Source organism: Salmo salar, chromosome 01, assembly GCF_965601325.2.
Source record: "Salmo salar chromosome 01, fSalSal1, whole genome shotgun sequence".
NCBI classification, from domain to species: domain Eukaryota; kingdom Metazoa; phylum Chordata; class Actinopteri; order Salmoniformes; family Salmonidae; genus Salmo; species Salmo salar.
In genome coordinates, this window is record NC_138291.1 from 19237501 (window position 1) to 19264000 (window position 26500).

Genomic DNA, 26500 nt, shown 5'->3' on the forward strand with positions numbered 1-26500 from the left:
ACTGCATCATTCGGGAGGCCCTACAGACAGCAATTTCTGATACTCAATTATATTTTCTGATCAAATGGCTTGTTCTTGTGTCAGGAAACTAAATTCCACATTAATCAGATAATATTACAACAGGTGAAAGATTTTTTATCAAATTCTTAGTTAGTGTGTTTTGCCTCATTTCATACATGATAGATATCATGTAAGAAATATACACACAAGAAATATACACTAACAGAATATACACACTCTACTGTAACAGTAAATATACACTATATTGTAACAGTAAATATACACTATATTGTAACAGTAAATGTACACTATACTGTAACATAATATACACACTCTACTGTAACAGAAGATATACACTATACTGTAACAGAATATACACACTCTACTGTAACAGAATATACACACTCTACTGTAACAGAATATACACACTCTACTGTAACAGTAAATATACACTATATTGTAACAGTAAATATACACTATACTGTAACAGTAAATATATGTTATAGTTTAACAGTAAATATACACTGTACTGTAACAGTAAATATATGCTATAGTTTAACAGTAAATATACACTATACTGTAAAAGGAAATATATACTATATTTTAACAGTAAATATACACTGTAGTGTAACAGTGTTCATTTCATACATGATAATATATCTGCTGACGTTCATACCTCTCCACCCATCCCTGCTTCATCACTCCATCACAGGCCCCCTGTGTGCTAGCCCACTTGGAGTTAAGAGTATCTTGACCACTCGATGACATGACCCCTCTCTGTACCTGTTCTGTCAGCTCTTCTGCTGTCACACACACACACACACGCACACACACACACGCACGCACGCATACACACACACACACACTGCCGTGGCTCTCTCTTTTCATCTAACTCTGTCTCTCTTTCCAACTTCCTCCTCTTCCTCTAAGAGGCTTCTATTGACAGAGAAGGGAATAGTTCAATACAGTATGTTGGTGTGGCAATGGATATAGAAAATACTTGTTGGTCTTGTTTCTGAAGTGATTCTTATCTGATCCAATCAAGGGTAGGAGCAGTCAATTCAGTGTGTCATCTGTATCCACACATACATGCACATCCCTCACACACACACACACACACACACACACACACACACACACACACACACACACACACACACACACACACACACACACACACACACACACACACACACACACACACACACACACACACACACACACTAATTCATTCTCTCTCTTCAGCTTAGCGTGTTTGCTAAGTCTCTCACGTCTGTCGTCTCTCCGCTGGTCAGCACATTTTCCCAGAATGCAAATCCCTGTCTGAGGGCGATCCAAACGCCAGCGGAACTCTTTCCCTGCACGTTCAAAGCAATGCTCCGATATTCTGGGCCCTACCTTCACAAACACACACACACTAGTGTTGAGCAGTATACCCATATATCCTACTAGAATTTTTGTTGCGTTCGGTAGTTCTGTCAAATGTGTCTCACGTGATTGAGAGGATCAAGTCTGTATCAGCACAGCTTGAATAATGCAACGCGGCATGTAGAACTCTTGAAACTGTTTATTACTGTTCGCAAAACAATGTCCTTACAGGCTAGAACACCTTTACAATGCTAGACAAAGCCGGTAGCTTCCAGCTTTAATTGTCGGCTAATTTTCCTTGCTCGCTTACAGCTGAAACCATAATGCAAAATATACTGATGGTAGCTTTTTGTCACCAAAAACATTAATTCACTTTGTCTCCCTCGCCACCAAAAATGCATTGACTTCTTCATCTCCTTCTCCTCTCATCTGGTTTCCACTAGATTCCATAGTCCCAAAGTCAAAGTCAAAATAAAATTGATCAGCTTTTGCTCTTCTAGCTCTGACTCTACTGACTCTACGTTATAGAGGGGAAAATGACTTCCTATGACTGTGATATGTGGTTGTCCCGCCTAGCTATCTCAAGATGAATCCAGTCGCTCTGGATAAGAGACTAAATGACTACAATGTTCATGTGAATGCCTCTTTAATGATGTCATTACTTTCTTAAAGAGACAGTTCACTCTTTTAATAAAGTAAGAGATTACTTTTATGCAAATGCTGTTGATCAGTACAATAAAATAATGTTTTCCTAGCAGTTTCCAATAGAATAAATCCGAAATTGAAGGGATTGTTTGTCATCTATAGCCCCATGAAATCGGCTAAAACAAGCTCAATAACTCAGTGCATGCAGACACTCCTATTGAATAATTGTTACAATCGTTATTGGAAGGATTGGACCAAGGTGCAGCATGGTAGGCGAACATATTACTTTATTAAAATGAACACCGAAAACAAAACAAATACAAACGAAACGTAATGTAACGTAGGGCATACAGCACAGTACCAAAAACAAGATCCTACAAACTAAGGTGGGAAAAAGGCTGCCTAAGTATGATCCCCAATCAGAGACAACGATAGACAGCTGCCTCTGATTGGGAACCATACCCGGCAAACAAAGAAATAGAAAACTAGAATGCCCACCCAAATCACACCCTGACCTAACCAGATAGAGAAATAAAAAGGCTCTCTAAGGTCAGGGCGTGACAATAATATACATTCACCTGTATTGTGAATAGAACTAGGCTACATCTTGATTCGCCCAGTTTATCAATAGAGATTTACCATTCAAATAAATGATTATCGTTATGTTGTTTTGTAGTCAGATTGGTAAAAACAAAGTCAAATTAATTGTATGATTGTATAAGTGATTAATTCATGCATACATGGCTGTCCAATAAATGTACATAACATTTTTCAAATGTAATGACATTGAACTCAAAAGATGGCCAACGATTGAACAGAGCAGTAGCTGAGTTTATCTGTCTGGATCCAATGCCATTCTGTGACTTTAGATAATATGCCTTCTTTTTGTTGTTTTTGTGGTATCGTGATGTTATCGAGTATCGTGATGGTACCGAGTATCGTGATGTTATCAAGTATCGTGATGGTATTGAGTATCATGATGGTATCGAGTACCGTGATGGTATTGAGTATCGTGATGGTGTCGATTATCGTGATGTTATTGAGTATCATGATGTTATCGAGTATCGTGATGGTATCAAGTATCGTGATGGTGTCGATTATCATGATGGTATTGAGTATCATGATGTTATCGAGTATCGTGATGGTATCGAGTATCGTGATGGTATCGAGTATCATGATGGTGTCGAGTATCGTGATGGTATCGAGTATCGTGATGGTATCGAGTATCATGATGGTGTCGAGTATCGTGATGGTATCGAGTATCATGATGGTGTCGAGTATCATGATGGTGTCGAGTATCGTGATGGTATCGAGTAGCGTGATGTTATCGAGTATCATGATGGTGTCGAGTATCGTGATGGTATCGAGTAGCGTGATGTTATCGAGTATCATGATGGTGTCGAGTATCGTGATGGTGTCGAGTATCATGATGGTGTCGAGTATCGTTTTGGTATGAAGTGTCACGATGGTATCGAGTATTGTGAGTACCGTTGTACTAAACCTGGTATTGGTATCGAAGTACAAATTACAGTATCATGACAATACGAATACACACACACACACACACACACACACACACACACACACACACACACACACACACACACACACACACACACACACACACACACACACACACACACACACACACACACACACACACACACACACACACACACAGGACTTATCTGGTCTGCTCTGTTGGCCAGGTGGTTAATTAGTCATTGTGTGTTTGTGTCTTTCTGTGTGTGTGACTTTGTGTTTTGGTAAACCACAGCGTTTGGGATTGAGGCACCACTCCGTTTCTCTGAGTGCTTGGGTCCTTCCTCAGGACCCATGGGTGTTCCACTCTGCTGCCTGCTAGAAAACCACAGTGGGCCTGTAATGGAAAGAATGAAAAAGGAGAGGAGGAGAATAAAAGAAAAGCGGAGCATTGAAATGAGAAAACAGAGAAACACGCAGGGGCCTTATGGCTTGAACAAATCAGAGACCTGGAAAGCAAGGGAATCCTTCCTGATACAGAGAGAGGGAGTGCAGCGGAGGGAGAGAATAGAGGGAAGAGAGGAAGACTCGGAGGAAAAGAAAAGGGAAACAGGCAGAGGACAGCATGGCATGTATTTTCTGGTGTAAGGTAGTTCATCTCTTGGCTTAGCACGGAGCTTGATTAAGATGCCTTCACAAGCGGCTAGTACTGCCTTAGACGCAAGCATGGTGGTGGCTCATTGACCACTGTGCATGTGCGTGTGCACATGCGTGCAATTAAAGAGCTAAGGTTGGGAGATTTTATTTTGTAGCAGTGGGGGTGTATTTCACAGAGACACGCGGCTGTTGGCTTTATAAGCCAACTGTTAGTGGGGGGAGAGGGCAAAAGGTGAGGGGGATGAGAGGGGAAGAGGAGAGAGGATGAGAGGGGAAGAGGAGCGGGGGATGAGGGGGAAGAGAAGAGGGAGGAGAGAGGAAAGAAGGGATAGGGCTTTACACAAGGCTTTATGAGGCCTAGCAGTAATGCCAGGTGTGTATGCAGGCCCTAGTGACACAATTGCCCTAGTGTTTTAACACACACACACCCCACACATACCTACACACACACAGTGACATGATTCCCCCAGCGTTTTAATATAAACCAAAGCAGTGAACATGCTCTCTGTCAGCCGACAATCAACAGACGCTCCACACACACTGAGAAACAATCACATAGAAATCAAAATCAAATCAAATCAAATGTGTATTTGTCACATACAGGTTTTTAGCAGATGTTATTGCGGGTGTAGTGAAATGCTTGTGTTTCTAGCTCCAACAGTGCAGTAATATCTGACAGTAATATCTAACAATATACACAATCTAAAGTAAAGGAATGGAATTAAGAATATATAAATATTTGGACGAGCGATGTCAGAGTGGCATAGACTAAAATACAGTAGAATAGGATAGAATACAGTAAATCATAATAATAATAAATACATATGAGATGAGTAAGGCAAAAACTGTAAACATTATTAAAGGGACCGGTGTTCCATTATTAAAGGGGCCAGTGATTCCAAGTCCATGTATATAGGGCAGCAGCCTCTAATGTGCTTGTGATGGCTATCAGAATTTAACAGTCTGATGGCCTTGAGATAGAAGCTGTTTTTCAGTCTCTCGGTCCCAGCTTTGATGCACCTGTACTGACCTCGCCTTCTGGATGACAGCAGGGTGAACAGGCCTTGTTCCTTGTGGTCCCAGTGTTGAGTATCAGCGAAGTGGAGGTGTTTTTTTCACCACCTGGGGGCGACACGTCAGGATGTTCAGGACCCAGTTGCACAGGGCGGGGTTCAGACCCATGGCCTCGAGCTTAATGATGAGCTTGGAGGGTACTATGGTGTTGAATGCTGAGCTATAGTCAATGAACAGCATTCTTACATAGCTATGCCTCTTGTCCAGATGGGATAGGGCAGTGTGCAGTGCAATGGCGATTGCATCGTCTGTGGATCTATAGGGGTGGTAAACAAGTTGAAGTGGGTCTAGGGTGGCAGGTAAGGTAGAGGTGCTATGATCCTTAACTAGTCTCTCAATGCACTTGATGATGACAGAAGTGAGTGCTACGGGGCGATAGTCATTTAGTTTGCTTTCTTGGGTACAGGAACAATGGTGGCCATCTTGAAGCATGTGAGGACAACAGACTGGGATAGGGAGAGATTGAATATGTCCGTAATCACTCCAGCCAGCTGGTCTGCGCATGCTCTGAGGAAGCGGCTAGGGATGCCATCTGGACCGGCAGCCATGCGGGGTTAACAGGTTAACACGTTTAAATGTCTTACTCACGTCAGCCACAGAGAAGGAGAACCCACAGTCCTTGGTAGCAGGCCGCGTCGGTGGCACTGTGTTATCCTCAAAGCGAGTGAAGAAGCTGTTCAGCCTGTCCGGATGCAAGACCAGTCTGTTTCACTTCATCTCTCTCTGGCTCACACACACACACACACACACACACACACACACACACACACACACACACACACACACACACACACACACACACACACACACACACACACACACACACACACGCCCACACACACGCCCACGCCAAACTACTGTGTGTGTGTGTGTGTGTGTGTGTGTGTGTGTGTGTGTGTGTGTGTGTGTGTGTGTGTGTGTGTGCACCTTAAGCATTTTAAAGATGTAACATTTCAGGGGGGTTAATAAGTACACTTATCACACCCTGCTAAACGGACATGTAGTGTCACACACACACACACACCATCTCACCCCTTCTCTCCACATCTTCTCATCTCTCCTAGTCATCTGTATACTTCTGGCCCTTCTTTGGACACTGTGTTAACTAACCTCCAGACGAGCTTCAATGCCATACAACTCTCCTTCCGTGGCCTCCAACTGCTCTTAAATGCAAGTAAAACTAAATGCACGCTCTTCAGCCGATCGCTGCCCGCACCAGCCCGCCCGTTCTGACTTAGAATATGTGGACAACTACAAATACCTAGGTGTCTGGGTATACTGTATACTCTCCTTCCAGACTCACATTAAACATCTCCAATCCAAAATTAAATCTAGAATCGGCTTCCTATTTCCCAACAAAGCATCCTTCACTCATGCTGCCAAACATACCCTCGTAAAACTGACTATCCTACCGATCCTCGACTTCGGCGATGTCATTTACAAAATAGCCTCCAACACTCTACTCAACAAATTGGATGCAGTCTATCACAGTGCCATCCGTTTTGTCACCAAAACTACCCACCACTGCGACCTGTTCGCTCTCGTTGGCTGGCCCTCGCTTCATACTCATCGCCAAACCCACTGGCTCCAGGTCATCTACAAGTCTCTGCTAGGTAAAGCCCTGCCTTATCTCAGCTCACTGGTCACCATAGCAGCACCCACCCGTAGCACGCGCTCCAGCAGGTAAATCTCACTGGTGACCCCCAAAGCCAATTCCCCCTTTGGCCACCTTTCCTTCCAATTCTCTGCTGCCAATGAATGGAACAAACTGCAAAAATCACTGAAGTTGGAGACTCATATCTCCCTCAATAGCTTTAAGCAGCAGCTGTCAGAGCAGCTCACAGATCACTGCACCTGTACATAGCCCATCTGTAAACAGCCCATCCAACTACTTCATCCCCATACTGTTATTTATTTATTTATCTTGCTCCTTTGCACCCCAGTATCTCTACTTGCACATTCCTCTTCTGCACATCTTCCATTCCAGTGTTTAATTGCTATATTGTAATTACTTCGCGACCATGGCCTATTCGTTGCCTTACCTCCCTTATCTTACCTCATTTGCACACTGTAGACTTTTTTTCTACTGTATTATTGACTGTATGTTTGTTTATTCCATGTGTAACTCTGTGTTGTTGTATGTGTCGAACTGCTTTGCTTTATCTTGGCCAGGTCGCAGTTGTAAATGAGAACTTGTTCTCAACATGCCTACCTGGTTAAATAAAGAGGAAAAAAAAACATTAAAAAAAAACTTCTATCTCCCCTCATCTCCTCCTCTCCTAGTCATCTATCTCTCCTCATCTCCTCCTCTCCTAGTCATCTATCTCTCCTTATCTCCTCGTCTCCAAGTCATCTATCTCTCCTCATCTCCTCCTCTCCTAGTCATCTATCTCTCCCCATCTCCTCCTCTCCTAGTCATCTATCTCTCCTCATCTCCTCCTCTCCTAGTCATCTATCTCTCCTCATCTCCTCATCTCCTAGTCATCTATCTCTCCTCATCTCCTCCTCTCCTAGTCATCTATCTCTCCTCATCTCCTCCTCTCCTAGTCATCTATCTCTCCTCATCTCCTCGTCTCCTAGTCATCTATCTCTCCTCATCTCCTCCTCTCCTAGTCATCTATCTCTCCTCATCTCCACCTCTCCTAGTCATCTATCTCCCCTCATCTCCTCCTCTCCTAGTCATCTAGCTCTCCTCATCTCCTCGTCTCCTAGTCATCTATCTCTCCTCATCTCCTCCTCTCCTAGTCATCTATCTCTCCTCATCTCCTCATCTCCTAGTCATCTATCGCGTCTCTTCTTCCTTCCTCCACTCCACCTTTGTATTAATGTACTGTGAGAGTAAGAGTCCCCCTCCCTCTCTCCATCCCTCTCCCTCTACATTTACCCCCTTTATCTCTCCTTCCCTCTCCCTCTACCCCCTCCCCTTCTCCCCTCCCTCTCTCCATCCCACTCCTTCCCTATAAATTCACTAGATGCCAGAAGGGATTCTAACACCGCTATGAAATCCTCAACAAGTCTTGTAATGTCTTTATGGTCATCTGTGGGTTTCTAGTAAAGGCCCAAGAGAAGAGGATCATTTAAAAGGAAGAGAACGCTCCAGTCAGACAATAGGCCTATCTGTCTGCTTCCTTAATTAAAACCCTAAGTGTCTTGTAATCAGGCCCAGATTTATGACATGATGAAATGAATTTCCTCTCTGTCACTACTCCTATGGGTTTCACTCCTCTCCTCCATTTCTCTCCTCTCCTCCAATTCCCCTTAGCCCTCCCTCTCTCCTTCAATCCCACTCCTCTCTCTCTCTCTCCCTCTATATATATATATATATATATATATATATATATATATATATATATATATATATATATATATATATAGCTCTCTCTCTCTCAGTTAGGACACCTATAAATGTGTTACAGTCCTGTAGCTGGCCATACAGAATGTGAAAGCCATCAAACCTTGCATGTCAGCCTGCAATGTGCATGTTTTTCATTATACAGTGGCTTGCGAAAGTATTCACCCCCCCTTTGGCATTTTTCCTATTTTGTTGTGTTACAACCTGGAATTAAAATAGATTTTTGGGGTGTTTATATAATTTGATTTAGACAACATGCCTACCACTTTGAAGATGCAAAATATGTTTCATTGTGAAACAAACAAGAAATAAGACAGAAAAACAGAAAACGTAACTATTCACCCTCCCAAAGTTAATACTTTATTGAACCACCTTTTGCAGCAATTACAGCTGCAAGTCTCTTGTGGTATGTCTCTATAAGCTTGGCACATCTAGCCACTGAGATTTTTGCCCATTCTTCAAGGCAAAACTGCTCCAGCTCCTTCAAGTTGGATGGGTTCTGCTGGTGTATAGCAGTCTTTAAGTCATACCACAGATTCTCAATTGGATTGAGGTCTGGGCTTTGACTCGGCCATTCCAAGACATTTAAATGTTTCCCTTAAACCACTTGAGTGTTTCTTTAGCACTATACTTAGGGTCATTGTCCTGCTGGAAGGTCAACCTCTGTCCCAGTCTCAAATCTCTGGAAGACTGAAACAGGTTTCCCTCAAAAATGTCCCTGTATTTAGCGCTATCCATCATTCCTTCAATTCTGACCAGTTTCCCAGTCCCTGCCGATGAAAAACATCCACCACCATGCTTCACTGTGGGGATGGTATTCTCGGGGTGATGAGAGGTGTAGGGTTTGCGCCAGACATAGCGTTTTCCTTGATGGCCAAAAAGCTACATTTTAGTCTCATCTGACCAGAGTTCCTTCTTCCATATGTTTGGGGAGTCTCCCACATGCCTTTTGGCGAACACCAATTTTTTTCATAAGCAATGTTTTTTTCTGGTCACTCTTCCGTAAAGCCCAGCTCTGTGGAGTGTACGGCTTAAGGTGGTCCTATGGACAGATACTCCAATCTCCACTGTGGAGCTTTGCAGCTCCTTCAGGGGTATCTTTGATCTCTTTGTTGCCTCTCCGATTAATGCCCTCTTTGCCTGGCCCGTGAGTTTTGGTTGGCGGCCCTCTCTTGGCAGATTTGATGTGGTGCCATATCCTTTCCATTTTTTAATAATGGATTTAACGGTCCTCCGTGGGATGTTTAAAGTTTCAGATAATTTTTATAACCCAACCCTAATCTGTACTTCTCCACAACTTTGTCCCTGACCTGTTTGGAGAGCTCCTTGGTCTTCGTGGTGCCGCTTGCTTGGTGGTGTTGCAGACTCTGGTGCCTTTCAGAACAGGTGTATATATACTGAGGTCATGTGACAGATCATGTGACACTTAGATTGCACACAGGTGGACTTTATTTAACTAATTATGTGATTTCTGAAGGTAATTGGTTGCACCAGATCTTATTGTGGGCTTCATAGCGAAGGGGCTGAATACATATGCACGCACCACTTTTCCGTTCTATATTATGTATCATTTTTTTTAAACAAGTAATTTTTTTCATTTCACTTCACCAATTTTGTATATGTCCATTACATGAAATCCAAATAAAAATATATTTAAATTACAGGTTGTAATGCAACAGAATAGGAAAAACACCAAGGGGGATGAATACTTTTGCAAGGCACTGTAGGTGTGTGTGTTTGTGTGTGTGTGCGCGTGTGAGTAAGTGTATCTGGTTACAGCTTGTTAGCAGCAGAAGCTGACAACAGCTCTGTGTCGTGGGCCTTGACATTTCTCTGTCTACGCTAGAAACTCACCATGTCACTAATGTGACATCTTACTAAGACCACTGTCTATTCTGGGGGGAGAGTAGTGTGTGTGTGTGTTCATTTTTTTAATCGACCATAGTAGAAAGGTAGAGAAAGGTGTGTGTTTGGGGGGTGCGTTCATGAGTGTGTGTGTGGTTCCTTTTGAAACTTCCTAATTCAGCATGTTGTCTCTGACAGCAGAGAGTTCTCTAGGGAGAACAGGATCCTCCACTACACCTACTCTCCTCTCCTCTGCTCTTATCTCCTCTCCTCTGCTCTTATCTCCTCTCCTCTCACATCACAACATAACATGGGCCTCTCCCTGTCCACCTTTAAGTGGTAACCAAGGAAACAGCCAATCCCTGGAGAGCTGTGCATAATTAAATTAGGGCTCCTTTGTGTGTCAATTAATTAAAGACAGAGATAGGTCTTTAAGGTGGAAAGACAAGCGAGAGAGAGGGGGGGTAGGGAGAGAGAGAAACACTAGATATCGTTTTACTGCTATAGCACCTTGATAAATTAGCGACTGGCTAAGGCCACAGGACACTGTTATAAAGGGATGATAACAACCAGAACAATCACAAAACACACACATCTATTTCCTCTTCTTCTCCCTGGTTATGATCTAGCTTTGCTCATATGTAACTGTTTAATCTCTAACCTCTGTCTGTCTGTCTGTCTGTCTGTCTGTCTGTCTGTCTGTCTGTCTGTCTGTCTGTCTGTCTGTCTGTCTGTCTGTCTGTCTGTCTGTCTGTCTGTCTGTCTGTCTGTCTGTCTGTCTGTCTGTCTGTCTGTCTGTCTGTCTGTCTGTCTGTCTGTCTGTCTGTCTGTCTGTCTGTCTGTCTGTCTGTCTGTCTTTCTAGGTGTGCGGCTGGACCGGGTGCGTGGTGGCAGACAGAAGTACAAGCGCCGGATAGATGCTGAGAACAGTCCTTACCTCAACCCTCAACTGGCCCTGCCTCCCAAAAAGCCATGTAAGGACACACACACATACATACACACACACACCCACCCACCCACACACACACATATATATTTTGAAAACACACACACAGATATTGCGGAGATGTTTCTTCCTGGTATTTATACACATGATCACACCTTGGAGGGTTTTTTGAAGGAGAGATTGGGAGAAGGAAAGAGAGAGAGACGTAAATATTAATGTGAACAGATATGGTGTAACTTTCTGAGAGGGGAAATGAGTGTATGAGAACGCAAGGGCAAGTGATGAAGCGACATTGGAAAGTGATAGAGAGGGAGATGAAAAGAGAGAGAGAGGCCTAATCCAGATTTAATCCAATCTGGCAAAGACATCACTACATTTACTTTCTAGTCATTTAGCCGATGCTCTTATCCAGAGTGACTTACAGTAGCGAGTGCATACATTTTGTACTTTTTCGTATCAAACCAACGTTACCACTCTCCCTTTCTTTCTCTCTCCTTCTCTCTCACCAGCCATCTGCCACTCATTGGGCAAACAGACAGACGCTATCTCTGATACTCTCCTCTCTCCCCTCTCCTCTCTCCTCTTTCCTCTCTACTCTCCTCTCCCCGCGAGGTGCTTACCAGCTCTGTCTCATAAACCCTTTTACTTAATGCTAGTGTCAGTAACTGCTAGGAGTGGTGGTAGGAGTCAGGCGCAGAGAGCAGAGGTAAGGAAATGTGTGTTTATTCCAATAAACACAAAACGGTCGACGCCAACACAACCGGCGTGAAAAATGCAAAGTGCCCAGAACAACAGGTACACAGCATGCATATAAAATAATACTTGTCGATCGCCAGCACATCCAATAACAAAACACACTCTGATGCAAAATAATCCCGCACAAACCTGGGCGGGCTAAACAGGCTTAAATAACCATAAATCAAGAGAACCAAATGAGGAACAGGTGCAAACAATAAGACCTACCAAACGAAAAGGAAAAAGGGATCAGCGGCGGCTAGTAGGCCGGTGACAACGACCGTCGAGCGCCGCCCGAGCAGGCAGGGGAGCCACCTTCGGTGGAATTCGTGACAGCTAGCATATTCTTGTGGAACACAATATGCTGTACTGCATAAAAGCTGAAGAAATAATTAGAAGAATTATTGGAGGGAAAATCACATTAGGAATGTGGCTGCTGGAGTAACCCCTTGGCTTTATCCCACCTGATCCTGATCCTACTGCTAGCCAACACAGGAGTAACCCCTTGGCTTTATCCCACCTGATCCTGATCCTACTGCTAGCCAACACAGGAGTAACCCCTTGGCTTTATCCCACCTGATCCTGATCCTACTGCTAGCCAACACAGGAGTAACCCCTTGGCTTTATCCCACCTGATCCTGATCCTACTGCTAGCCAACACAGGAGTAACCCCTTGGCTTTATCCCACCTGATCCTGATCCTACTGCTAGCCAACACAGGAGTAACCCCTTGGCTTTATCCCACCTGATCCTGATCCTACTGCTAGCCAACACAGGAGTAACCCCTTGGCTTTATCCCACCTGATCCTGATCCTACTGCTAGCCAACACAGGAGTAACCCCTTGGCTTTATCCCACCTGATCCTGATCCTACTGCTAGCCAACACAGGCTTTACTCTCTCTCTCTCTCTCTCTCTCTCTCTCTCTATATATATATATATATATATATATATATATATATATATATATATATATATATATATATATATATATATATAGAGAGAGAGAGAGAGAGAAATATATATAGATATATATATCTCTTTCTGTCTCTCACTCTTGCTCTCTCTCTCTCAATGTCACCAAAGTGAAACACAATTCAAGCTAATCAGTGGATCAGAATTTTTGCTTCGCTGTCTTCAACATTCCAACACTAGATTTATTTACAGACGTGAAGAAATATCCATTCCCCACTATTGTTCATAAGAGGAGTGTATTAGCACTTATTGAGTCAGTATGGTGAATACCTACAGTATCAGCCCTAGTAGAACCCAGGCCAAACCAGCCGTCCACATTGATTATCCACACATAACAAAGGCTAGGGGAGATGAAATGGGGTGGCATTGATTGTAATTAAGGAAACATTAAATAAGATTTAGCTACAGACTGATAGAGCTCTAGTCTAGCCACTCTCTCTTTCTCTCTCTCTGTCTCTGTCCCTGGAGTAGGGGCTGCTCTGGTCGATATGCAAACAACACCCTCTCTGCCTCACTCTATCCATCTATCTAGCTCTACCTATCTTCTTCTCTCCACCTCTCTTTTTCTCACGTGCTCTCTCTATCTCGACTTTGTGTCTTTATCTATTTTTGTGCCTCCATCTCTCCCTTCCCTCTCTCTCTCATCCCTGTCTCTCCCTCCCACCCCTCTCTCTTCCCTCTCTCTCTCTCATCCCTGTCTCTCCCTCCCACCCCTCTTTCTTCCCTCTCTCTCTCATCCCTGTCTCTCTCTCCCACCCCTCTCTCTTCCCTCTCTCACTCTTCCCCTTTCTCTCACTCTCTTTCAAATGTCTCTTTCTCTCTCTTTTTGTGACTCCACCAATCCATCAATCTATCTCCCCCTCTCTCTCCTCTCTCTCCATATCCCCCTCTCGCTTCTCTCTCTCCATCTCTCTATACTCCCCCTCTCTCTCCTCCTCTCTCTCACTCCTATCTCCCCATCTCTCTATACCCCCCTCTCTCCTCTCTCTCCACTCCCCCTCACTCTCCTCTCTCTCTATCTCTCGCTCTTTCCTCTCTCCATCTCTCTCTCTCCTCTCTCTCCCTCCTCTCCTCTCTCTCCTCTCTCTCTATCTCCCCCTCTCTCTCCTCTCTCTCCATCTCTCTCTCCATCTATCTATATTCCCCGCTCTCTCATCTCTCTCCATCTCTCTATATCCCCCCTCTCTCTCCTCTCTCTCCATCTCTCTATATTCCCTCTCACCTCTCTCTCATCTCTCTCTCTCTCCATCTCTCTCTCTCCATCTCTCTCTCCATCTCTCTCTCTCTCTCCCTCTCCCCCCTCCCTCAATCCCCTCTCTCCCCTCTCTCTCTCTCTCTCTCCCCTCTCTCTCCCCTCTCTCCCCTCTCTCTCTCTCTCCATCTCAGTGGTATTTTGGTTCAGTAGCTCATCATGATCATCTGTCATCTGGCTGCATGATTAAGCAGCAGATTCATTTGAATACAGGAGTGAGACTGCTACTAATTGTCCGTAGCAAGCTCATCTGCAGATATGATTTCATTGGAATTGTTTTTGTTTTATTTAACTTTCCCTGTGTCCTACATGATAAACACTCCCCGTGCCGTCTTCTTTTGTGTGAAACAATGCCTCTGTCACTGCCCTGTCTATGCCCCTCTAGTTCACTGTGCCAACTTGATTCAAACTGTCCCAATAGTAGAATGTACACATACCAGTAGAACGTACATATACCAGTGGAACATACACATATCAGTAGAACGTACACATACCAGTAGAACGTACACATACCAGTATAACATTCACATATCAGTAGAATTTACACATATCAGTAGAACGTACACATACCAGTAGAACGTACACATACCAGTAGAACATAAACATACCAGTAGAACGTACACATACCAGTATAACATTCACATATCAGTAGAATTTACACATACCAGTAGAACGTAAACATACCAGTAGAACGTACACATACCAGTAGAACGTAAACATACCAGTAGAACGTACACATACCAGTATAACATTCACATATCAGTAGAATTTACACATACCAGTAGAACGTAAACATACCAGTAGAACGTACACATACCAGTAGAACGTAAACATACCAGTAGAACGTACATATTCCAGGAGAACGTACACATACCAGTAGAATGTACACATACCAGTAGAACGTACACATATCAGTAGAACGTACACATACCAGTAGAACATACACATACCAGTAGAACGTACACATACCAGTAGAACATACACATACCAGTAGAACGTACACATACCAGTAGAACGTACACATACCAGTAGAACGTACACATATCAGTAGACATATCAGTAGAACATACACATGTCAGTACACATACCAGTAGAAAGTAAACATATCAGAACACGTACCAGTAGAACGTACATACAAGTAGAACGTACACATACCACTGGAACGTACACATACCAGTAGAACGTACACATATCAGTACACATACCAGTAGAAAGTAAACATATCAGAACACGTACCAGTAGAACGTACACATACAAGTAGAACGTACACATACCACTGGAACGTACACATACCAGTAGAATGTACACATAACAGTAGAACATACACATACCAGTAGAATGTACACATACCAATAGAACGTACACATACCAGTAGAACGTACACATACCAGTAGAACGTACACATACCAATAGAACATACACATTCCAGTGGAACGTACACATACCAGTAGAACATACACATACCAGTAGAACGTACACATACCAGTAGAATTTCCACATATCAGCAGAACGTACACATACCAGTAGAACGTACACATACCAGTAGAACGTACACATACCAGTAGAACATACACATACCAGTAGAACGTACAAATACCAGTAGAACGTACACATACCATTAGAACGTACACATACCAGTAGAACGTACACATACCAGTAGAACGTACACATACCACTGGAACGTACACATACCAGTAGAACGTACACATATCAGTACACATACCAGTAGAAAGTAAACATATCAGAACACGTACCAGTAGAACGTACACATACAAGTAGAACGTACACATACCACTGGAACGTACACATACCAGTAGAACGTACACATACCAGTAGAACGTACAAATACCAGTAGAACGTACACATATCAGTAGAATGTACACATACCAGTAGAACGTACAAATACCAGTAGAACGTACACATACCAGTAGAACGTACACATATCAGTAGAATGTACACATACCAGTAGAACGTACATATACCAGGAGAACGTACACATATCAGTAGAACGTACACATACCAGTATAACATTCACATATCAGTAGAATTTACACATACCAGTAGAACGTAAACATACCAGTAGAACGTACACATACCAGTAGAACGTAAACATACCAGTAGAACGTACACATACCAGTATAACATTCACATATCAGTAGAATTTACACATACCAGTAGAACGTAAACATACCAGTAGAACGTACAGATACCAGTAGAATGTAAACATACCAGTAGAACGTACACATACCAGGAGAACGTACACATACCAGTAGAACGTAAACATACCAGTAGAACGTACACATATCAGTAGAACGTACACATATCAGTAGAACGTACACATACCAGTAGACCATATACATACCAATAGAACGTACACATACCAGTAGAACGTACACATACCAGTAGAACATACACAAACCAGTAGAACATATAAACACCAGTAGAACGTACACATATCAGTAGAACGAACACATGTCAGTAAAATGTACACATACCAGTATAACATTCACATATCAGTAGAACGTAAACATACCAGTAGAACGTACACATATCAGTAGAATGTACACATATCAGTAGAACGTACACATACCGGTAGAATCTACACATACCAGTAGAACGTACACATACTAGTAGAACATATACATACCAGTAGAACATACACATACCAGTAGAACGTACACATACCAGTAGAACGTACACATACCAGTAGAACGTACACATACCAGTAGAACGTACACATATCAGTAGACATATCAGTAGAACGTACACATGTCAGTACACATACCAGTAGAAAGTAAACATATCAGAACACGTACCAGTAGAACGTACACATACCAGTAGAACGTACACATACTAGTAGAACATATACATACCAGTAGAACATACACATACCAGTAGAACGTACACATACCAGTAGAACGTACACATATCAGTAGAACGTACACATACCAGTAGAACATACACATACCAGTAGAACGTACACATACCAGTAGAACATACACATACCAGTAGAACGTACACATACCAGTAGAACGTACACATACCAGTAGAACGTACACATATCAGTAGACATATCAGTAGAACATACACATGTCAGTACACATACCAGTAGAAAGTAAACATATCAGAACACGTACCAGTAGAACGTACACATACAAGTAGAACGTACACATACCACTGGAACGTACACATACCAGTAGAACGTACACATATCAGTACACATACCAGTAGAAAGTAAACATATCAGAACACGTACCAGTAGAACGTACACATACAAGTAGAACGTACACATACCACTGGAACGTACACATACCAGTAGAACGTACACATATCAGTACACATACCAGTAGAAAGTAAACATATCAGAACACGTACCAGTAGAACGTACACATACAAGTAGAACGTACACATACCACTGGAACGTACACATACCAGTAGAATGTACACATAACAGTAGAACATACACATACCAGTAGAATGTACACATACCAATAGAACGTACACATACCAGTAGAACGTACACATACCAGTAGAACGTACACATACCAATAGAACATACACATTCCAGTGGAACGTACACATACCAGTAGAACATACACATACCAGTAGAACGTACACATACCAGTAGAATTTCCACATATCAGCAGAACGTACACATACCAGTAGAACGTACATATACCAGTAGAACGTACACATACCAGTAGAACATACACATACCAGTAGAACGTACAAATACCAGTAGAACGTACACATACCAGTAGAACGTACACATACCAGTAGAACGTACACATACCAGTAGAACGTACACATACCACTGGAACGTACACATACCAGTAGAACGTACACATATCAGTACACATACCAGTAGAAAGTAAACATATCAGAACACGTACCAGTAGAACGTACACATACAAGTAGAACGTACACATACCACTGGAACGTACACATACCAGTAGAACGTACACATACCAGTAGAACGTACAAATACCAGTAGAACGTACACATATCAGTAGAATGTACACATACCAGTAGAACGTACAAATACCAGTAGAACGTACACATACCAGTAGAATGTACACATACCAGTAGAACGTACACATACCAGTAGAACGTACATATATCAGTAGAACGTACACACACCAGTAGAACGTACATATATCAGTAGAATGTACACATACCAGTAGAACGTACACATACCAGTAGAACGTACATATATCAGTAGAACGTACACATACCAGTAGAACGTACATATATCAGTAGAACGTACATATATCAGTAGAACGTACAGATATCAGTAGAATGTACACATACCAGTAGAACGTACACATACCAGTAGAACGTACATATATCAGTAGAACGTACACATACCAGTAGAACGTACACATACCAGTAGAACGTACACACACCAGTAGAACGTACACATATCAGTAGAACGTACACATACCAGTAGAACGTACATATACCAGTAGAACGTACACATATCAGTAGAACGTACACATATCAGTAGAACGTACACATACCAGTAGAACGTACACATATCCATCACTTAAGCCTATTTGGTTGTGATATTAACAACACAGCATGATGGTGATCATCTCCTGAGTTTTCTCCATGTGTGGGTGTGTGTTGATTTGACCCTGTCTTTCTGTTCTCTCTCGGTGGTCACCCAGTTCCCTTTGGCTGCCTTGCAGATAACAAGATCGTGTCGCACCTGCTGGTGGCTGAACCAGAGAAGATCTACGCCATGCCAGACCCCACTGTCCCCGACAGTGACATCAAGGCCCTGACCACGCTGTGTGACCTGGCTGACAGAGAGCTGGTGGTCAACATTGGCTGGGCCAAACACATCCCAGGTACGGGCTTACACACACACACACACACACACACACACACACACACACACACACACACACACACACACACTAAGCCCATCACAGGTACCCAGACACATCGACTGGGCTGAGAACATCCCAGGTACAGGATTACATATATACACACACACACTCCCACACACACACACACTGTGCAAATCCCAGGTACAGCCATACACACACACAGAATCAACATTAATTTGGATGAGAACATCCCAGGTAAAACTCACTGACGCACACGCTTAGTCAAATATACCCCTGGTACACAAAGTCACCTAAAACACCAACACAAAGACTGTCAACATACTTGTTCTGGCAGAGCTCATCCCTGGTAAGACCGTCGTGCTGACCTCACCCCCACCTCACCACTGCTCTCATGACCACTCTTCCATGTGTGTTCAGCAGACAGAAAGGAACATTTCCCTTAATCTCCTTAACAAAGCTCTTCCTTTCCCGTTAATCTGAGTCGGAGCTCTGTGTGTGTGCGTGTGTGTGTGTGTGTTTCAACCTTTTCTTGTGCACCCATAAGTGTGTGTGTGGGGCAAATAGCTAATCTTGGTTTGTGGGTTGACTGGTTCTAGCTGTGAGGTGCTGTACAGAGGCAAGGGAAATCTCTGATTAGCCTAGATTACAGAGAATATAGTCAGATTAAAACTAAAAGCTGGGGAGGAAGGATGGAGGGAGACAGGGGCTGTCACAACAGTATTTGTTTTCTTGTCAAGATGTACAGAGACACAGATAGTGTACACACATTCACACCAAGTGAGAGATGGAAGTACACTTCCGAGTGGCGCAGTGGTTTAAGGAACTGCATCTCAGTATAAGTAGGTGTCACTACAGTCCCTGGTTTGTATCCAGGCTGTATCACATCCGTGCAATCATTATAAATAGTAATTCTTTCTTAACTGACTTGACTGGTTAAATAATGGTTTAATAAAAAAAAACAAAAAAATATATATATATTTAAATCACACAAACAAACCCACACACAAACAAACCCACACACACACAAGCACACATTATGCGTGTGTTTATAGACCAGTACCGCTCTGCCATGCAGATACACAGAAGAGGATGGAGCGCTGTGAAGATTGCGTGTGTGTGTGTGTGTGTGTGTGTGTGTGTGTGTGTGTGTGTGTGTGTGTGTGTGTGTGTGTGTGTGTGTGTGTGTGTGTGTTAGAGCAGACATAGCTGTGTGTGTGCACTGGGTGTGGAGCGATTGCTCGGCGGAGGAGAGATGATGGCAGGATTAGACTGAGGAATTCTGCCACGATGGAGGAGCTTGTCATCTCTCGCTCCTCTCATCTCTCTCTCTCTGTGTGTGTGTGTGTGTGTGTGTGTGTGTGTGTGTGTGTGTGTGTGTGTGTGTGTGTGTGTGTGTGTGTGTGTGTGTGTGTGGGAGGCAGGGGTTGCCACCAAATCATGATGAAAACCACACTGCATCCAAGGAGAAGTGATCTTATGCTCTCACACACACATGTTGAGGTGATCTACTGTTCATACACAGCAGACAGGATTGTCGTTCCTCTCAGAGTGAAATATACCTCTTCCAGATTCTCTATCAGCCTCTTACTAACAGGTCTCCTGACCCCCAATACACTCTCACTCTCTCCATCCACACACACACACACACACACACACACACACACACACACACACACACACACACACACACACACACACACACACACACACACACACACACACACACACACACACACACACACACACACACACACACACACACACAGAGAGACACACACACACAGAGACAGACAGACACACACACACACAAACAAACACATACACATAAAGGCCTGCCCCCCACCTTTCCCCTTCTCAACCCCCTCCCTTCAGCCATGTCTAGAATACCAGAATACATGCTGACAGGTGATGGAAACAACACAATGTTTTAAATTTCCCCAAACCATAGCCCTAACCTTAACCACTCGCAAGCAAGCATTTCACGGTAAAGTCTACACCACTTGTATTCGGTGACTAATAGAAATTGATTTTGATTTGATTCAGAATTATTACAGAAACAAAATCCTTTCACTTGTTTCTGTTTTAAATCTGTAACCACGTGGAATTAATGTGTTAGAAATAGACGTTCCTAATATGTGGAATTTTGAAGAGAAACTATGAGATCTGACTGGTCTAGAGTTGATGACCTCACATGCTTTTCTGTGTGTCTGGGCTTTCCACGCTACAGTCATCTTTTAAATCAAATTGATGAAGCTGCCTTGCCTGCCTCCTCTTCCGTAGAGAGCAGAGAGAGAGAATGAGAGAGAGAGAGAGAGAGAGAGAGAGAGAGAGAGAGAGAGAGGGCTGAAACCAATTTATGACTCATGATCCGTCCGTGCTGTCGCTAACAGTCGTAACAAACTGTCAGGCTAATTTCTAGTCATTAGGTGTCTGTCGTACGGGCAACAATTTGTTACTGTGGTTAGGAGGCACGCTGACACCTCAGAGCTCCACACGCTTAAGTGCCGGCGGAGGCGCGGAGAAGGAAAATTGTAAACTAATGTAAACATCACTCAGTATTACGGAGGCTGCCGCAGAGAGAGGGAGAGACGGATAACGAGGAGGCTGTGGTGTGTATGTGTGTGTGTGTGTGTGTGTGTGTGTGTGTGTGTGTGTGTGTGTGTGTGTGTGTGTGTGTGTGTGTGTGTGTGTGTGTGTGTGTGTGTGTGTGTGTGTGTGTGTGTGTGAGTGTCGCTCGATGCACTTAAACACACTCCACTTCTCATCTCGTCAACCCCCGCGACATGCCGCTACACACACTTTCTCACCTCTGATTCGTTTTCTAATACGCTCATGCTGGGTTCCTTTGTGTGTGTGTGTGCGGTGTGTGTGTGTGTGTGTGTGTGTGTATTTTCGTTTCTGTCTGTGTCTGTATGATAATTTACATGCTGATATGACCTATGCAAACATTTGATATGCTATTAGGAACGCAAAATGAAACACAAACACACTCACACACAGACACACACACACAGACAGACACACACACACACACACACACACACACACACACACACAGACACACACACACACACACACACACACACTCACACACACACACACACACACACACACACACACACACACACACACACACACACACACACTCACACAGACCAGCATATAAGATCTGAATTGCTTTCACTCTCTATAATGTGGATTAGAGTGTGGAATCTCATTTAGGGGCTTACCTAATTCACACAGTCTCTTTACTGGCATATTAGGCTGCATGTCATGTTTCTGTGTTAGGGGATGGGCCTGCCTGGCTGCCTGGCTGGCTGGCTCACACTAAAATGGGCAGAGGCAGGCTGAAAGCAAATATTTAAGGACATACGAAAAAGTCAATTCAAAATTACTCTCTCTCTCTCTCTCTCTCTCTCTCTCTCTCTCTCTCTCTCTCGCTCGTTCCACCCCCCTCTCTCTCTTTCCACCCCCTTTTCTCTCTCTCTTTCAATCCCCTTCCCTCTCTCTCTGAATTCAATTTCAAATTAAGGGTTTATTGGCAAAGGAAACATATGTTAACATTGCCAAAGCAAGTGAAGTAGATAATAAACAAAAGTAAAATATCATTTTTTTTCACAGTAAGCATTACACTCACAGAAGTTCCAAAAGAATAAAGACATTGTGAACGGGTAATTTAAGGGTATCGGCCTAATTCTGCTCTGCGTGCATTATGTTTACATTGTAAACGGAGGATATTTTTGCAGAATTCTGCATGCAGAGTCTCAATTTGGTGTTTGTCCCATTTTGTGAATTCTTGGTTGGTGAGCGGACCCCAGATCTCACAACCATAGAGGGCAATGAGTTCTATAACTGATTCAAATATTTTTAGCCAGATCCTAATTGGTACGTTGAATTTTATGTCCCTTTTGATGGCATAGAATGCCCTTCTTGCCTTGTCTCTCAGATCGTTCACAGCTTTGTGGAAGTTACCTGTGGCGCTGATGTTTAGGCCGAGGTATGTATCGTTTTTTGTGTGCTCTAGGGCAACAGTGTCTAGTCTTACTGAGATTTACTCAGGCATGACAGAATCTGTGCAGAAGATCTAGGTGCTGCTGTAGGCCCTCCTTGGTTGGGGACAGAAGCACCAGATCATCAGCAAAGAGTAGACATTTGACTTCAGATTTTAGTAGGGTGAGACCGGGTGCTGCACACTGTTCTAGTGCCCTCGCCAATTTATTGATATTTATGTTGAAGAGAGTGGGGCTTAAGCTGCATCCCTGTCTCACCCCACGGCCCTGTGGAAAGAAATGTGTCTTTTTTGTAGATTTTAACCACACACTTGTTGTTTGTGTACATGGATTTCATAATGTTGTATGTTTTTCCCCCAACACCACTTTCCATCAATTTGTATAGCAGACCCACATGCCAAATTGAGTTAAAAGCTTTTTTGAAATCAACAAAGAATGAGAAGACTTTGCCTTTATTTTGGTTTGTTTGTTTGTCAATTAGGGTGTGCAGGGTGAATACATGGTCTGACGTACGGTCATTTGGTAAAAAGCCAATTTGACATTGCCTCAGTACATTGTTTTCACTGAGGAAATGTATGAGTCTGCTGTTTATGATAATGCAGAGTATTGTCCCAAGGTTGCTGTTAACGCATATCCTACGGTAGTTATTGGGGTGATTAGTCTTTGGTTCCAAATATTGGGGAAGATGCCAGAGCTAAGTATGATGCTAAAGAGTTTAAGTATAGCCAATCTCTCTCTCTCTCTCTTTCTCTCTGTCTCTCTCTCTCTCTCTTTACACCCCCCTCTCTTTCTCTCTTTTTCTTTCCACCCCTTCTCTCTCTCTCTCTCTTTCTCTCTCTCTTTCCACCCCCTTCTCTCTCTCTCTCTCTCTTTCTCTCTCTCTTTCCACCCCCTTCTCTCTCTCTCTCTTTCTCTCTCTCTTTCCACCCCTTCTCTCTCTCTCTCTCTGTATGAGGTGAAATAAAAATGTAAGAATGTGTGCTGTCATGCCATGGCGACTTGTCTTATATTCTATACAAAAGCAGTCAATGGTACTTGACTTGACGTGTTCGGGACATGAATGGACGGCGGTCCCTAACACTGTCTTTTTACCATGACAGAACCTTCCACCATTACCAAGCCTTTATGGATGGCCAAATTGCTCAGGCTTTTCCCATTCTGTGCCTCTATCTCAGAAACTCTTTCTTTCTTTCTCTCGTTTCTTTCTATCCCTTTCAATTTGGCTGGGTGGAGGATAAGCGTGTGCTAACACAATATGATTGAGCTGTAGAATGGAGGTCTGTCTGCTTTAATCTCTTTTATGTAGATACTGAGGCTCTCTCAGAAGCTCTGACACAGTCCACTTCATTTCTGCTCTCTCTCTCTCCTCCCCTCTCTCTCTGCTGCTCTGTCTCATTCCTTCTCTCTGCCTCTGCTCTCTCTCTGTCTGTCCCTCTGTCTCTCTCTCTCTCTCTCTCTCTCTCTGTCCCTCTCTCTCTCTCTCCGTAATACCATATGAAAGAGCAGTGAGGGGAGGTGAGAGGGTGGTGCAGTGGAAGAAAGAGGGGAGAGGGGTGAGAGAAGGGGAGAGAAGGGTAAAGAAGGGGAGAGAAGGAGAGTGTTTGGGAGAGAAGGGGAGAGAAGGAGAGAGAAGGGGAGAGAAGGGTAAAGAAGGGGAGAGAAGGAGAGTGTTTGGGAGAGAAGGGGAGAGAAGGAGAGAGAAGGGGAGAGAAGGGGAGAGAAAGCGTGTAAGAAAGAGGGAGGTTCCATGGTGTGGAATCGGAGTGGTGGTGGGTTACGTGTGTGTGTGTGGTGTGTGTGTGTGTGTGTGTGTGTGTGTGTGTGTGTGTGTGTGTGTGTGTGTGTGTGTGTGTGTGTGTGTGTGTGTGTGTGTGTGTGTGTGTGTGTGAGAATTAATGGTCTTGGTGGTTAGTGATATTGTTGTGTCGTGTGGGATTAGAACATGCCTGTTCTATCTCCTGGAGCGTGTACGTGTGTGTGTGATGTGTGTGTGTGATTGACTTGTCACTCTGTTTGGCCAACCCTATCTGTAGCTTAACGCTCGCCAGAGACTGAATAACCAGGAACAAGCTCACAAAGATACCTTCAGGCTACACACACAGACGTTAGTGTATCTTCTATATCTGTTAGGGTATTTCTGCAGGTTTGGGAGAAAAGGTGCTTGGTTAATCTGAAGATCGTGTCCTTCCCTCCTCACCCTGTACTAACCTCTCCCTAGTGTGTGCATTGTGCCACCCACCCTCTGCGGGATCGCCAGGGACTAGAACGAATGAAACGCCGCTCAGGCTTTTCTCTTACACCTGCTACGTTGCTTAGCATTGTGCTAACAGGGCTCTTAAACAGGGCTCTTAAACACCCTAACACCATACTCCTTCTATATATACCCCACACAAACCCTAACCCCTCCTCTCCATACCCCACCTTAACCCTCTGTCCACCCTGCCCCTCCCTGAGCTTCTCTCCCTAACCCCCGTGCCATCTCAAACCACACTTCTAAGCTCCTGTAGCCTTTAACCCTATTCCCTCCCCTCAGTCTGCCTCCATCAATCCCTCCCCTCCCTGCCCCCTGGTCCCTACCTCTCTTCCCACACCTCCACTCTCTCCTTTCCCCTCCAAATCATCTGTAAATGAGAGCAAGTCAATCAGCCAGTCAGCCAGTCAGCCAGTCAGTCAGTAAGCCAGTCAGTCAATCAGTTAGTTAGTCAGTCAGCCAGTCAGCCAGTCAGTCAGTAAGCCAGTCAATCAGTCAGTCAGCCAGTCAGCCAGTCAGTCAGTCAGTCAGTCAGCCAGTCAGTCAGAGCCTGTGTCCTGCCACAGGGTAAATATTGATTAATAGAAGGCCTCAGCTCCTTTTAGCAAATCAAATGTTCTCTTTCAGCAGGGTTCCTCTGTGTGTGTATGTGTATGTGTTTTAGCGTGATAGAGAGTATTTGTGTGTGTGAGTGTGTGTGAGAGACAGACAGACCGATGTGTGTGTAGTGATGATGTCAGTTCAGTGTCTCCACCTATGGCTGCTCGTTAACGTCTGGTGATGTCGTCAATCTGTAAATTGGTCGTTAGGCTCCACATGAGGCTGGCAGTAAATCACTGGCTGTATGACACTGTGCCATCCCTGTGCCATTGCTGCCTCTATCTCCCCTTCTGTCCCCTTCTCTTCTCTCTCTCTCTCCCTCTCTCTCTTCCCTCCTCTCTCTGCTGGTTTCACAATTCTATCGCTCTGTCTCCAACTCCTATAATACAAGTCTTGACAGTCGTGGACAGTCGACAATTTAACCCATTTTAATTTCCACTAATCTTTTTACTCAA

General features: G+C 43.7%; 1 protein-coding gene across 4 annotated transcripts in view; it reads left to right on the forward strand.

Annotated features, from left to right (window-relative positions):
* Positions 1 to 26500, forward strand: part of LOC106570958 (estrogen-related receptor gamma) — a 264686-nt gene that overhangs the window by 190057 nt on the left and 48129 nt on the right. For 3 of the 4 annotated variants that reach the window (XM_014143900.3, XM_014143597.3, XM_014143813.3), the window contains exons 5-6: positions 11287 to 11397; positions 18999 to 19181. In XM_014143900.3, the coding sequence (XP_013999375.1) occupies positions 11287 to 11397; positions 18999 to 19181 (294 nt within the window). The remainder of the gene's footprint in view (positions 1 to 11286; positions 11398 to 18998; positions 19182 to 26500) is intronic. The other variant, XM_014143663.3, reaches the window with a different exon arrangement.